This window comes from Fonsecaea nubica (assembly GCF_001646965.1).
Source record: "Fonsecaea nubica strain CBS 269.64 chromosome Unknown Scaff28, whole genome shotgun sequence".
Taxonomy (NCBI): Eukaryota; Fungi; Ascomycota; class Eurotiomycetes; order Chaetothyriales; family Herpotrichiellaceae; genus Fonsecaea; species Fonsecaea nubica.
In genome coordinates, this window is record NW_019173701.1 from 188,009 (window position 1) to 200,489 (window position 12,481).

Genomic DNA, 12,481 nt, shown 5'->3' on the forward strand with positions numbered 1-12,481 from the left:
CAGAGAGCTTGTTGAGAAGTCGAAGCTTCTTGTGAGGAGGGGGTAGAGAGAGATTCCTGGACAGTGCAGCATTTGAGATAGGCCCGTTCTGGGAAAATAGTGAGATTTTTGATCGTCCAATTGAAGTCGTGGTGGTCGTGATGGAAGGTGAACTGGCAAAATGCTGTTGCAGGCTGAATGCTCCGCCATTCATCTCAAATGACTGGATCAAATGACGCTCGGCATCCCAGCGAGCCAGGAGCTTTCCATTGCCAACTCCGCAGATTGGAACTCTGATATCAATCATTGACGCCGCCGCTTGAAATTCACCCCCATTGGGCTTTCAGTAACACTTTAGTCCTGCCCTTCAAGCCGTCGCTAGAGATGCAGGCCTTCAAAGCCTGCGCTCCTCGGGCGCTGCGATCTGCGACTCCCACTACCTCAAGAAGCTATGCGACAGTCTCTTCTAGTTCACCATATAGCCAGACGCGGAATAACCTGAGAATCAACTCCGACACCAAAGTCCTCTTTCAAGGCTTCACGGGAAAACAGGGGACCTTTCATGCCCAGCAGGCAATTGAGTATGGAACAAAGGTTGTGGGTGGAACGAACCCGAAAAGCAAGTACCCTAAGATTCTGGCGTAGAGATACGGCATGCTGACTGCAAGCAGAGGCCGGTACATTGCATCTTGATCTGCCCGTCTTCAAGAATGTTGCCGAGGGAGTCAAGGAAACCGGAGCTACCGCAAGCGTCATATTTGTACCACCTCCAGTCGCAGCATCTGGTATAATGGAAGCCATTGAAGCTGAAGTACCGCTGGTCGTCTGCATTACTGAAGGGTAAGGCAGCTCTTATCCTGTTTGACCTTGCTGACGACTTCAGAATCCCTCAACATGACATGCTCAAGGTTACCGACGCGCTAAAGACCCAAAGCAAAACACGCCTGGTTGGCCCCAACTGCCCTGGAATCATCGCACCCGGACAATGTAAGATCGGTATCATGCCTGGGTTCATCCACAAACGAGGAAGAGTTGGAATCGTCTCAAGATCAGGAACATTGACATACGAAGCGGTCAATCAAACAACCCAAGCGGGGCTCGGACAATCTTTGGTGGTCGGTATCGGTGGTGATCCATTCAGCGGCACCAACTTTATCGACTGCCTGAAGGTTTTCATGGAAGACGACGAGACTGAGGGTATTATCATGATTGGTGAAATTGGAGGCAGCGCCGAAGAAGATGCGGCAGAATTCCTGAAGAGCGAGAACAAGAAGAACAAGCCCGCAGTCAGCTTTATTGCCGGTATCAGTGCCCCTCCTGGGCGCCGCATGGGACATGCCGGTGCTATTGTCAGTGGAGGGAAAGGTGGTGCCGAGTCGAAGATCTCGGCCTTGGAAGCTGCTGGCGTCGTCGTGGAGCGCAGCCCAGCGATGTTGGGCAAGTCGCTGCATGCACAGTTCGTCAACCGGGACCTGGTTTGATTGGGAGGCGTTCAGATCAGGTGTGATCGGTGAGGAGTGACAACAATCTCCCAGGGAAACGTGCATGTATTTTTGAGACCGCGAACAAACCGCATGTGATAACATTCTACAAGGCTAATTGCCGGAGGAGCCTTTGAATGACCAGCTTCTGTACATGGGCTTTCCTATGAAACCTCTAATTCGCTTGATACCTCCAATCCTGCGCCGTATGTATGCCTAGTTCCTCGCATACATTGATGTGCGTCTTATTTCATAGACCCAGTCACATCATAGTGATATAGCGCCCCGCCGACTTGCCCGAACATGCAACCAAGCTTGAAATCCGCAAAATACTAAGAATCCCTGCTCTTGCTGTCAGTATTCGCGCCACAGGTGGCATTTCAGTAGACTGAGACTCACGGCATATACCGCTACCGCGATGAATATAGAGGCCGCGACTGCCCCGCCGTCTTCAGGATCCTCTTCCAACCCCATCATCATATGGTGATCCCGCTGTACAACCCATCAATCAGTATGAATTTCTCATGATATCTTGTGGAGTATATTTCAGGTCACGCTCGTACCGCAAACAGGCTCCCGATGATGGAGAGGATGACAATGGCAAAGACCGACAGAACGGTGCTATTAAAGGGTTAGCAGTCTGCATCACATATTGATCTCAGGGATGGTAGAAGGACTGACCAACTCCATGCGTTCAAAGCGGACACGACGGGCTTCATATTGAGTTGTTTACGACAACCTGCTGTGACTGAGAAGGGGAGGTTTGCGCTTCGAGTCGGCACTGTTTAGCCGTTCAACGTGGTCGATGGTCACTCGAGGATACAGCCTGCGACAAGCCCTGTGCCACAAGTTTGACAACGGAGTAGGTGGATGTTGAGGAGGCCTTTGGGCTGCACAGGAGTGACGTGCGCTTCCTTGAGAGGTTGGACCTCTAGGTTTGAGGTTCCTCAGCGGCCAGCATCGGGACAGCTCGACGATGCGGAATGTACTGAGCGACTGGCCAATCAAACGAGCTGTTGGTTCCGACGGATCAACCTTATTCCATGCCGTTCTCATGTCTCCCTCATGACTTGATCTGATGATCCATTTCTCCTGTTCAGGTGTATCAACCTTCCAACCTTCCTTCACCGTCTCTAACCCCCGACGAACATTATCTCTTTGACATATTCTTCCTCTCCTCCTTGGCTTCTTTATCCTTCCACTCTCCTTGACAAGAATGATTTAAACGGACCTATTTCAGGACACGACTCGGAATCCTCTCTCTAGATATCAGGTTGAAGACATACCAAGATTCAGCACGTGCCGTCTTACGAACTCTCCTTGCCGGCTCTTTTTGACGCGCTTAAGCCTGTCAAGAGGCGCCTTCCGACTCATTCATGACCCGTAGTGATCATAGCTCAGACAGCAACGAGCGCTCTCCGCTCATTCGAGCCAGCAAGACCTCGAACAGAAATGACGATGTCCCGGAACAAACGCTTGGACAGCAGAGGCGCCGTTCAGAGGAGCCACGCCCACTCGAGGATGGGAGCTTTTCAGATGAGCGAGCCATGTCTGAGGCTATGGACTATGAAGAGTCTATAGTAGAATCCAAAGACGCCCTCTATCTCATCCTCCTCACGGTTTGCATTGGAGGCCTGCAGATTGTCTGGTCTGTCGAACTCTCCAATGGATCACCATATCTGCTATCTCTGGGGATGAGTAAAGCACTGCTTGCGTTTGTTTGGCTTGCAGGTCCCTTGACCGGCGTACTTGTTCAGCCCTATGTCGGAATTCTGAGCGATCGATGTCGAGTCCCATGGGGCAAAAGGAAACCCTTCATGATTGCTGGAACGCTGGGCACTGTTGCTTCTTCGATGATCCTCGCATACGCCCGCGACATTATCAGGGTTCTTGGAGGGCTTGCCAGGGATGCTCAATATACTGGAGGCTACAAGACCGGTACCATCATCCTTGCTACAATCATGATGTGGTGTCTGGACTTTTCCATCAACACTGGTTAGTGCGTCCTCTGAAAGGCTCAGTCATCTATCTGACAGTATCCCAGTTCAAGCCGCCATTCGCGCTTTTATCGTCGACAACGCCCCTTCTCATCAACAAGAGTCAGCCAATGCTTGGGCTTCCCGCATGACCGGCGTTGGTAATGTGTTTGGCTATGTCTTCGGATATTTGAACTTGCCGCGTTATTTCAGCTTCTTTGGGAACACTCAATTCAAAGTCCTGGTTGTTCTCGCATCCATTGCTCTCAGCTCAACTGTCTTAATCAGCATCCTGGCCATTAAGGAGCGCAATCCACAACTTGACCCTCCTTCCAAGGCAGATTACGAATCGGGCGGATTGCTATCCTTCTTCAGACAGGTATTCAGTTCCATGAGACGACTGCCACCTCAAATCCGCAAGGTGTGCGAGATACAGTTCTGTCAGTGGTTAGGCTGGTTCCCTTTCCTCTTCTACATCACAACATACATTGGCCAACTGTACGTTGATCCGCATCTCAAACCTGGGCTTTCGGACGATGAAGTGGAGAAGTTTTGGGCCAAGGCTACTCGGATTGGGACGCTTGCACTGTTGACCTATGCTATTGTCTCGTTCTCATCGAATATCATTTTGCCTTTCTTGGTTGTACCGACGTACAAATCCAAGGTGAGGCATGATGCCGAAGAATTTACGCGACCAATCACTCCGACCTCCCCTATCGGCACGAGATCACTAGAGTTCCCTTGGAATGAACGGCCTATACTAAGTCGGTCTCAGACCAGCTTGTCGATGAATCGGTCACTTCCGAACCTTGTCCCCAGCACCTCGTCTGATAACCCTAGCGTTCTGAGAAAGTGGTTGGATAAATTGCAAATCCCAGGGTTAACCTTGCGACGAGCATGGTTAATGTCTCAGCTCCTCTTCACGCTATGCATGTGGAGTACTGTGTTTATATCTACACCGTTGGCAGCATCTATCATGACTGCCTTGGTCGGAATCTCCTGGTCACTGAGCCTTTGGGCACCATTTGCATTGATCTCGGCCGAGATTTCACGACGTGACGAAATGAGACGGAAGAAGCATCGGCAGAGACTGACGAATGGAGAAGACCTTGACGATATTGATGATAAAGAAGCAGAGCAGGAGGATCAAGCTGGTATTATCCTCGGACTGCACAACGTGGCCATTAGCGCTCCACAAATTCTGGCGACGTTGATCAGCAGCGCCGTTTTCAAACTGCTTCAAAAGCCCCGAAACGAGCCGGGCGATGTTAGTGTGGGGTGGACTTTGAGAATTGGTGGACTCGGAGCACTGGCAGCCGCGTTCATCACTTGGCGGATGAAAGAACCTGTGAACGAAGATGATACAGAGAACTGATTTGCGGGGTGGCATCATTCGGTCGTGGGTCGGCCTGCTTCGCCAGTGGTCATTGTTCAACCCTGTTTGAGCATCCGCGTTGGAGCGAGCGGACCATGGGATTCTTTCTTTTCCGAAACATTAACATGTTCTGGATATACTGCACTTTTCATACTAGCACGAGGTTCTGGTTGTTAAGGGTTGGCACATGGAGGAGTGAAGGGGTCAGAGGGTTCTCAGCGGCATTATGGCCGTAATCTAGGGACGGAAAGGCATTGTACAGTGTTTGGATACATCTGCAAGGGGTCTCTTTGGCACAATCGCCCTCTCTTTTTCAGTGACATGTCCTCGGGCTTGAGACTCGTTCTGGATGGCGCCATGCACGGCTTCATGTGACGGTGGTTTAGGTGCTCGGCGGCAACGACCCGTTCTCGTCAATTTCAATCAAGCTGGGTAACAACGCTCGGCAGAGGAGATGATGGATCTCGTTGTGTCTGCAAGGTGATGGAATGGGTCCGCACTATTCATGGTCAGCATCGGGGAGGGTAGATACTAGACAGGATCCAGAATCATATCATTCTTCGTCGCTCCCATCTATGAGACCAGGCACATTCGGGAACACAGATAGTAGTAGTCTCTCATGCCTTTTTCGAATCTGAAGGGGGTGATGGGCCCCGAAGCCCATGTGCTGACCACAAAGTTATGCATGTTTCATCTCCACCATCTTTTCCGGGGTTGGGAACCGTGAACAGTGAGTGACCTTGGGGGCGATAGCCCAGGTGTGTGGCGAATCGAGAGGAGTCGTCGACAGGCGGCATAGGCATCAAAAATGTTCTTAGCCTTCAAATCCCCAAGAAAGAGATGAGCCGAAGAGGAACCGTGAGGATGATATGACGGCGACGGCGCAGCTACAGGCTGTTAGGCTAAATGTCGGCAGGCGGCAGACACAAGGAGGAACCAAGAGGGGAGACCCAAGGGAACCACAAGAAAACCAAATAAACTCACCAAGGTTCAACAAGGGGGACATTTGCCGGACATGGTCAGTCCGCAACCAATCCGGTAGAATGCCCATTTAATTCCACATAATTACCCTGGGTATGTTGTGGATCGTTCCATCGTCCAACTCTGGCGAAGCGAGTGAGCGAGCGAGAAAAAACACAAATGGTTCCCACCCCAGGATAAACCATGGGCGTCTGATCGGTCCTCAGTCGTGTCAAGCAGATGCAGGGCGAGGGGTGCAAGATTCATATAATATGAGGCCATGGTCCCGGTCTAAGAAGAGGCTCGCACACCCACACTCACACTCAGTCTTCTCCTCTGCGCTGTCACACAAGGGTCGATACAAAGGGACTTTTCCTGAGGTGCTGATCAAGACATACATCTAGACCGCCATCTGTCACCCCACGGCTGATCAACTCAACGCGCCTCGCTTCTTCCGGCTATTGTGAGCTGATTTGCCCTATCAGAATCTCTCAACAGACTCAGCAAAAGAGCTGCATTTCATCAATCACTTTCACCATGGTCAAGGACATTGCTCCTAGAGCGGGCTTACCTGCCGATTTCCTTTGGGGTTTTGCAACTGCAGCGTTGGTGTCCCAGCCATGAATCCATCTGCTTGTACTAACTTGGGTGTAGATATCAGATTGAGGGCGGTGCCACGGCCGATGGACGAGGACCTTCAATATGGGATACCTTCTGCAAGATCCCTGGCAAGATTGCCGACGGCAGCTCTGGGGATGTTGCCTGTGACTCGTACCACCGCACCGCTCAGGATATCGAGCTGCTCAAGAAGCTTGGGGCCAAAGCATACCGATTTTCCGTCTCGTGGTCGCGGGTCATCCCCTTGGGTGGTCGAAATGATCCGATCAACGAGGCCGGACTCCAGTACTATGTCAAATTCGTCGATGACCTGCTCGAAGCTGGCATTGTGCCCTTCATCACCCTGTTCCACTGGGATCTGCCCGACGAGCTCGATAAGCGATACGGAGGTTTCTTGAACAAGGAGGAGTTCGTCGCTGACTTTGCCAATTATGCACGAGTTATGTTCAAAGCCATGGGATCCCGGGTCAAGCACTGGATTACCTTTAACGAACCATTCTGCAGTGCCGTTCTCGGGTACAATGTCGGTGTTTTCGCCCCAGGTCGCTCCAGCGACCGAACGAGGTGTGCTGAAGGTGACGGGTCGAGGGAACCTTGGATAGTTGGTCATCATATCTTGCTGGCCCATGCGACTGCGGTCAAGATCTACCGAGACGAGTTCAAGTCGCGCGATGGAGGAGAGATCGGGATTACCCTGAATGGTATGTTGTCTCTAGTCATCGTTACTGGGTTTTTCGCAGAATTAATCTCACATTGTGCAGGTGACTGGACAGAGCCGTGGGACCCTGAGGACGAACGAGACCGGATAGCATGCCATCGCAAGATCGAATTCGCCATCTCCTGGTTCGCCGACCCGGTCTACTTTGGCCACTACCCGGAATCGATGGTCAAGCAACTGGGTGACCGTCTCCCCACATTCAGCAAAGAAGAAAGCGAGCTCATGAAGGGCTCCAACGATTTCTACGGCATGAATCACTATTGCGCCAACTACATCAAACACAAGGAAGGACCCGCCGATCCACTCGACGTTGGCGGCAACTTGGAGATCCTCTTTGAGGACAAGTACGGCAACAGTATCGGCCCCGAGACGCAGAGTTTCTGGCTTCGACCTCACGCCCCTGGGTTCAGGAAATTGATGAAGTGGTTGAGTGATCGATACGGACGGCCGAAGATCTACGTGACGGAGAACGGGACGAGCATCAAGGGCGAGAACGACTTGTCGCGGGAGGAGATCCTCGAGGATGATTTCCGGTGTGAGTATTTCCGCAGTTACATCACCAGCATGGCCGAAGCTGTGGCCGAGGATGGATGTGATTGTCGCGGGTACATGGCATGGAGTCTTATGGAGTAAGTTCAACCAGAGTCTTCGTCGATGGCTGTTACAGAGTCACGGATGCTAACACATGGATGTACAGCAACTTCGAATGGGCGGAGGGATACGAGACTCGTTTTGGCGTCACATATGTCGACTACGAGAATGACCAGAAGCGGTACCCGAAGAAGAGTGCGCTGGAGATCTCGAAGATATTTGAACAGTACATTGGCAAGATATGAGGTGTCGTCGGACGCGATATTTCTGAGATCTTTCTGGCAAGGGATATTAGAGGAGGAGCAGAAGGAGCCATGATAAACTGGTATGGGATATTGGAGTTTTTCAGGATTTTTGGTGTTTCAGAGATGATCCCTTTGGGAAATGTCAGTGGATGGATGTCGGATTGGTATATCATCGACCACATACCTCCACACAGGTACCATGGTCAGGAGATGTCTTGCCCAGTTGCCGTCTCCTGACCTTTCCAAGACCCATTGATATACAGGTACAAGTAGAAGTCTTTGGCGTTAAACTGTTTCCAGTAGCTGGGTTTTTTGGGGGGCCAAGTTGTTGTTGTTGGCGGCCTCAAATCGGGCATCGGCTTCTGGGAGAAAATGAATCCGATTTGCGACTCTGTCTTTTCTCACTTGACGCTTCTCATTCCTCACCGTCTCTCACACATAAGACAACACAATACAATACACTACCCTTCCCTGTTATTCTCACCGATACCTTGGTTGCTGGCCATCTCTTTGACCTCTCGTCTATATCCACACTTCTACGCCTCCCCCAAAAAAGTCATGGAGACACCGACTGTGCCCATCAACTTTGTGCCTGCAAAGGCCGGTGAGACGTTCAAGGTCGGCACAATCACCATCCGAATCATGGAGGATGGGTCGAGAACAGGTGCGTGTTTCTGTCCCTCAAGTCTGATTCGGCTTTGGAGTTTTTCTTTGCGTCTGACTAACTCTGGTGGTAGATAGTGAGTCAAGACACCCAAGAACCCAGGCAGGTCGGCAGGCAGGCAGGCTGGTCCCTATAGAGAGGGGCGCATTGACTGACTGACTTACTACGACGTGGTGCGCTAGATCGGATTGGCAGGTGAGTCTATTCTGGAGAGGGAACCACAGATATCAATCAATGGATGGAGTTGTGGTGATATCCCTTCACCACTACTCCTGGGACAGCAGGGAATGAATATGGTGTTGACGTTTCTATATCGCCAGCGCCGAGTTCACCGTCCCTCCTCATACTTCTGGGTAAGGCTCCAAGAGACTACGAGTGTTGTCCGGAAGGGTGGTACGCGTGAAGCTGACGAGGATGCCCAACAAAGACCCCCTCCACACTGGCATGAAATGGTAAACACAGAAAACCCCCCCATCATTCCAGATCTCTTTCCTCCCTGTTTTGCTTGCTCAGGGAGATATTCCGCTCACCTCTTCTCCCTCCCCCCGTTTCTTTGCGCTTAAAAGCACGACGAAACCTTCCTCGTCACCCAGGGGACATTGCGCTTCCACGCCCTCAACGGTCAGACCGTCGACGCAAAGCTGGGCGACTACGTGACGGTGCCGCCGCGGTCGCCGCACACCTTTAGCAACCCGTACGACCAGGAAGCCAAGTTCTTCAACACGTACACGCCGGCGTTTTATATCAACTACTTCCGCCTCCTGGCCACGATGAACGAGCAGGGCAAGCCCATGAACCCCGAGGCAAATCGCAAGGCTATGGCTGTAAGTGTTGTTCTTTTTGAGGGGTCATCTCTCAAAAGTCCCAAACTCCTTTTTTTTTATTTTTTATTTTTTTTTTTTTTTTAAAAAAAAAAAGCTTCTGTATCTCCTGTACGTGTCGTATGTATGTGGCTGATCATGCCGGTCTGGGCACAGTATTTCGCCACGATTGGCGTCGCCGATGACGAGATGCAGATGGACAAAAAACAGTTTTACGGCGATGCCGATCCGTCAAAGAAATAGAGAGGCGTTGAGATGAAGATGACAGGAACAGAAGAAAAAAAGGGGGAGGGGGGTCTGCGAGTATGTACATCTTTCTCACAGGACCCGAGAAGGACGACCAAGGAGCCTGCTGGTTGGATGGATGGATTGGTGATTGGCCTGTAAACACCGGTCGAGCGAAGCCAAAAGGCTCGAAAGATGCTGTGAACGGCACAGTTCCCCTGTGGAACGTCCTCCATGATGAGTGGGTGGCTGAAGGACAGGGAATAAGAATCAGGTCTGGCGTCCACAGGATCGGCCCTGCCCTTTCCTACCCTGTAGTATTCGTGCCCATAGCCATACCCAATCCAATCCATGCCCCGAGATCCGTTCCATAATTCCTGACACCCGTACTGTATGGCAAATGCATGCCCTTTCTCACCACCCAAACTCGTGTTCCCCCCTTGAAAAGTAATTCCATCATCCATCTGCTGGGAGAGATGACATGTCGATTTTTCCGGCAAGAGGCGCGATTTGAACCACGAATTCTACTTACCCAAGGGGTTTTCGTCGGCGACGGATATCCTGTACTGTACTGTACTGTACTGTGCTGAATGCATGGGATTGGATGGGATTGGATGGGATGGAATGGGATGAATGACATGACATGATATGATGTATATGATCGCCCACCCTAAACAATATTCGCTTTTCTCACCCGGCACCAGCGCCAAAAACTCGGATTGGGAACTCTCTCTCGATGAATTTATGCTTCCGAGACAAACACGCCCGCCATGCCCATGCCCGTGCCGACGCACATGCTCGTCACCCCGACCTTTTGATTGCGCCGTCTCAGCTCCGAGAGGAGCGTCACGACTTGACGGGTGCCCGTGGCGCCGAGGGGGTGGCCGATGGCGCTGATGAGGAGATTCGTGTTAGTTGGTTGTCAAGAAGCGACGTTGGCCAGTTCCAGGCAGAAAATGATGGGATTAGAGCGTTGTGGAGAGATGGGAAGGGGAAAAAGAAAAGACTCACATGGCACCGCCTCGGACATTGACCTTTTCGATATCCAGACCGAGTTTGTTGACGCAGTAGACATACTAGATTGATTTTTGTTAGAGAAATTTCACCAGGCTTTCGCAGTCAAGAAAGGTAAGAACATGAGAGAAGTCCGGTATGCTCACCATCGACGCAAACGCCTCGTTAATCTCAAACAGATCCACATCCTCCTTTGTCAGGCCCGTCTTCTCCAAAACCTTGGGAATCGCAAAACTAGGCCCGATGCCCATGATGCGCGGCTCCAGCCCGACCACGGTGCTCTTGACGTACTTGCCGATGATGGGCTGGCCCAGTTTCTGGGCCGTCGAGCGCTTCATCATCAGCACGGCGGCCGCGCCGTCGGTGACCTGCGAGGCGTTGCCGCCCGTGGTGGTCGGGCCCCATTGCGGGAAGGCGGAGCGGATCTTGGCCAGCCCTTCGTACGTGGTGCCCGGTCTGATGCCGTCGTCCTTGTCCACCGTGACGGTCTTGGTCTCCTTGGTCTTGGGGTCAATCCACCGGGTCGTGACCGGGCTGATCTCGTCGTTGGTCCAGCCTTGTCTCTGGGCTCGTTCGGCGCGGTTGTGCGACATCTCGGCGAACCTGTCCTGCTCCTCGCGCGTGATGTGGAAGTCGCGCGCTACGTTCTCTGACGTCCAGCCCATGGGTTCCACATTGTCCCGGGCCACCGGGTGGGACATGATGGCCTCGCTCATCGAGGGTGGGGCGTCTCTGTTGGTCGACATGCTCTCCAGCCCGACGGCGATGCCCACGTCAATCGCGCCAATGGCGATGGAGCTGGCGAGGGTCTGGATGCTCAACAGGCCCGACGAGCAGAACCTCGACACGACGTGAGCGGCCGTGGCGACGGGAAAACCTGCGGCGAGAACGGCGCTCCGTGCGATGAAGCCTGGGGCTGGTTGCAGGACGTTCCCCACACAGACATCCTCGACGACGTCCGGGTTGATGCCGGACTTGTCCTTGATGGCCTTGAGGACGTGGATCAAAAGTTCATCGGTCGCGGTGTCCTTGAGCCCGCCCTTTCTGGCCTTGGTGAGAGGCGTGCGCGTGGCACATGTGATGACAATGTCGTCGGGGTTCTTCTCCAGAATCTTCTGGACGCCTGGGGAGTGGGTGGTGGTGGATGTGGAGGAGAGTTGGCCGGAGAGGGCGTCGAGCCGTCGTTGGGCGCTCATTGTGTCAGATCTGAGTGATGAAGAGGATAAAGTAACGCGAAGAAGGAGACAAGAGACGAGGATGGAATTCGACTCTGAAGAACTTTTTTACAATAGCAGAAGGATAAGTAATATTCTCCCACCTCAATCATTAGCATCGGCAGCATCAGCACCGCATGTGGTTGTTCAAGTGGCTTAAAGCAGCAACAGAAATCACTCGAAGAATCATGCCTCGGCATTTTCGGACTTTGAGGCTCCGGCAGTTGATGCGGCATCTCAAAACATTTTCTTTCGTACGAATCACCACAACTACCATGACAACTACCATAAGCACCGCGGTCACCTTGGGCCTCAATCGTCTGCCATGTTCTCCTGTCTGATGCACATGCACGGCTCGATGACATTCTACAGCCCTGCATGGTTCTTTGTTACTGATATTGACCAGCACAAAACTCGCTAGAATGGCAGCCACCGGCCCCACCTCCACATCCCAAGGTTGACCCAGTGACCCAGTGACCCTGGACCACAGACCACAGACCACAGATACTAAGAGGAATCGGCAAGTGTGATTGAAGCCCCTGGATATATGATTATTGGGACAAACAGACGAAGGAACGAGTTTAAAAGAATACAGGATTG

The 12,481-nt window shown here is 52.1% G+C and overlaps 5 protein-coding genes across 5 annotated transcripts; 4 read left to right on the plus strand and 1 right to left on the minus strand.

The window, feature by feature from the left end:
* Positions 1 to 363: 363 nt before the first annotated feature.
* Positions 364 to 1,460, plus strand: AYO20_05059 (hypothetical protein; the record flags this gene model as incomplete). The annotated part of the gene is made up of 3 exons (XM_022643353.1): positions 364 to 580; positions 651 to 819; positions 863 to 1,460. The coding sequence occupies 3 exons, from the start codon at positions 364 to 366 to the stop codon at positions 1,458 to 1,460; spliced, it is 984 nt and encodes a 327-aa protein (XP_022500690.1).
* Positions 1,461 to 2,836: 1,376 nt separating this feature from the next.
* Positions 2,837 to 4,811, plus strand: AYO20_05060 (hypothetical protein; the record flags this gene model as incomplete). The annotated part of the gene is made up of 2 exons (XM_022643354.1): positions 2,837 to 3,455; positions 3,505 to 4,811. The coding sequence occupies 2 exons, from the start codon at positions 2,837 to 2,839 to the stop codon at positions 4,809 to 4,811; spliced, it is 1,926 nt and encodes a 641-aa protein (XP_022500691.1).
* A 1,497-nt stretch (positions 4,812 to 6,308) lies between these two features.
* AYO20_05061 (hypothetical protein) lies at positions 6,309 to 7,943 on the plus strand (the record flags this gene model as incomplete). The annotated part of the gene is made up of 4 exons (XM_022643355.1): positions 6,309 to 6,376; positions 6,426 to 7,090; positions 7,151 to 7,736; positions 7,805 to 7,943. 4 exons carry the CDS (start codon positions 6,309 to 6,311, stop codon positions 7,941 to 7,943), a joined length of 1,458 nt encoding a protein of 485 aa, XP_022500692.1.
* A 558-nt stretch (positions 7,944 to 8,501) lies between these two features.
* On the plus strand, positions 8,502 to 9,671 carry AYO20_05062 (hypothetical protein; the record flags this gene model as incomplete). Its single annotated transcript, XM_022643356.1, has 3 exons — positions 8,502 to 8,561; positions 9,201 to 9,431; positions 9,585 to 9,671. The coding sequence occupies 3 exons, from the start codon at positions 8,502 to 8,504 to the stop codon at positions 9,669 to 9,671; spliced, it is 378 nt and encodes a 125-aa protein (XP_022500693.1).
* A 724-nt stretch (positions 9,672 to 10,395) lies between these two features.
* Positions 10,396 to 11,863, minus strand: AYO20_05063 (hypothetical protein; the record flags this gene model as incomplete). Its single annotated transcript, XM_022643357.1, has 3 exons — positions 10,396 to 10,546; positions 10,665 to 10,729; positions 10,814 to 11,863. The coding sequence occupies 3 exons, from the start codon at positions 11,861 to 11,863 to the stop codon at positions 10,396 to 10,398; spliced, it is 1,266 nt and encodes a 421-aa protein (XP_022500694.1).
* Positions 11,864 to 12,481: the final 618 nt, after the last annotated feature.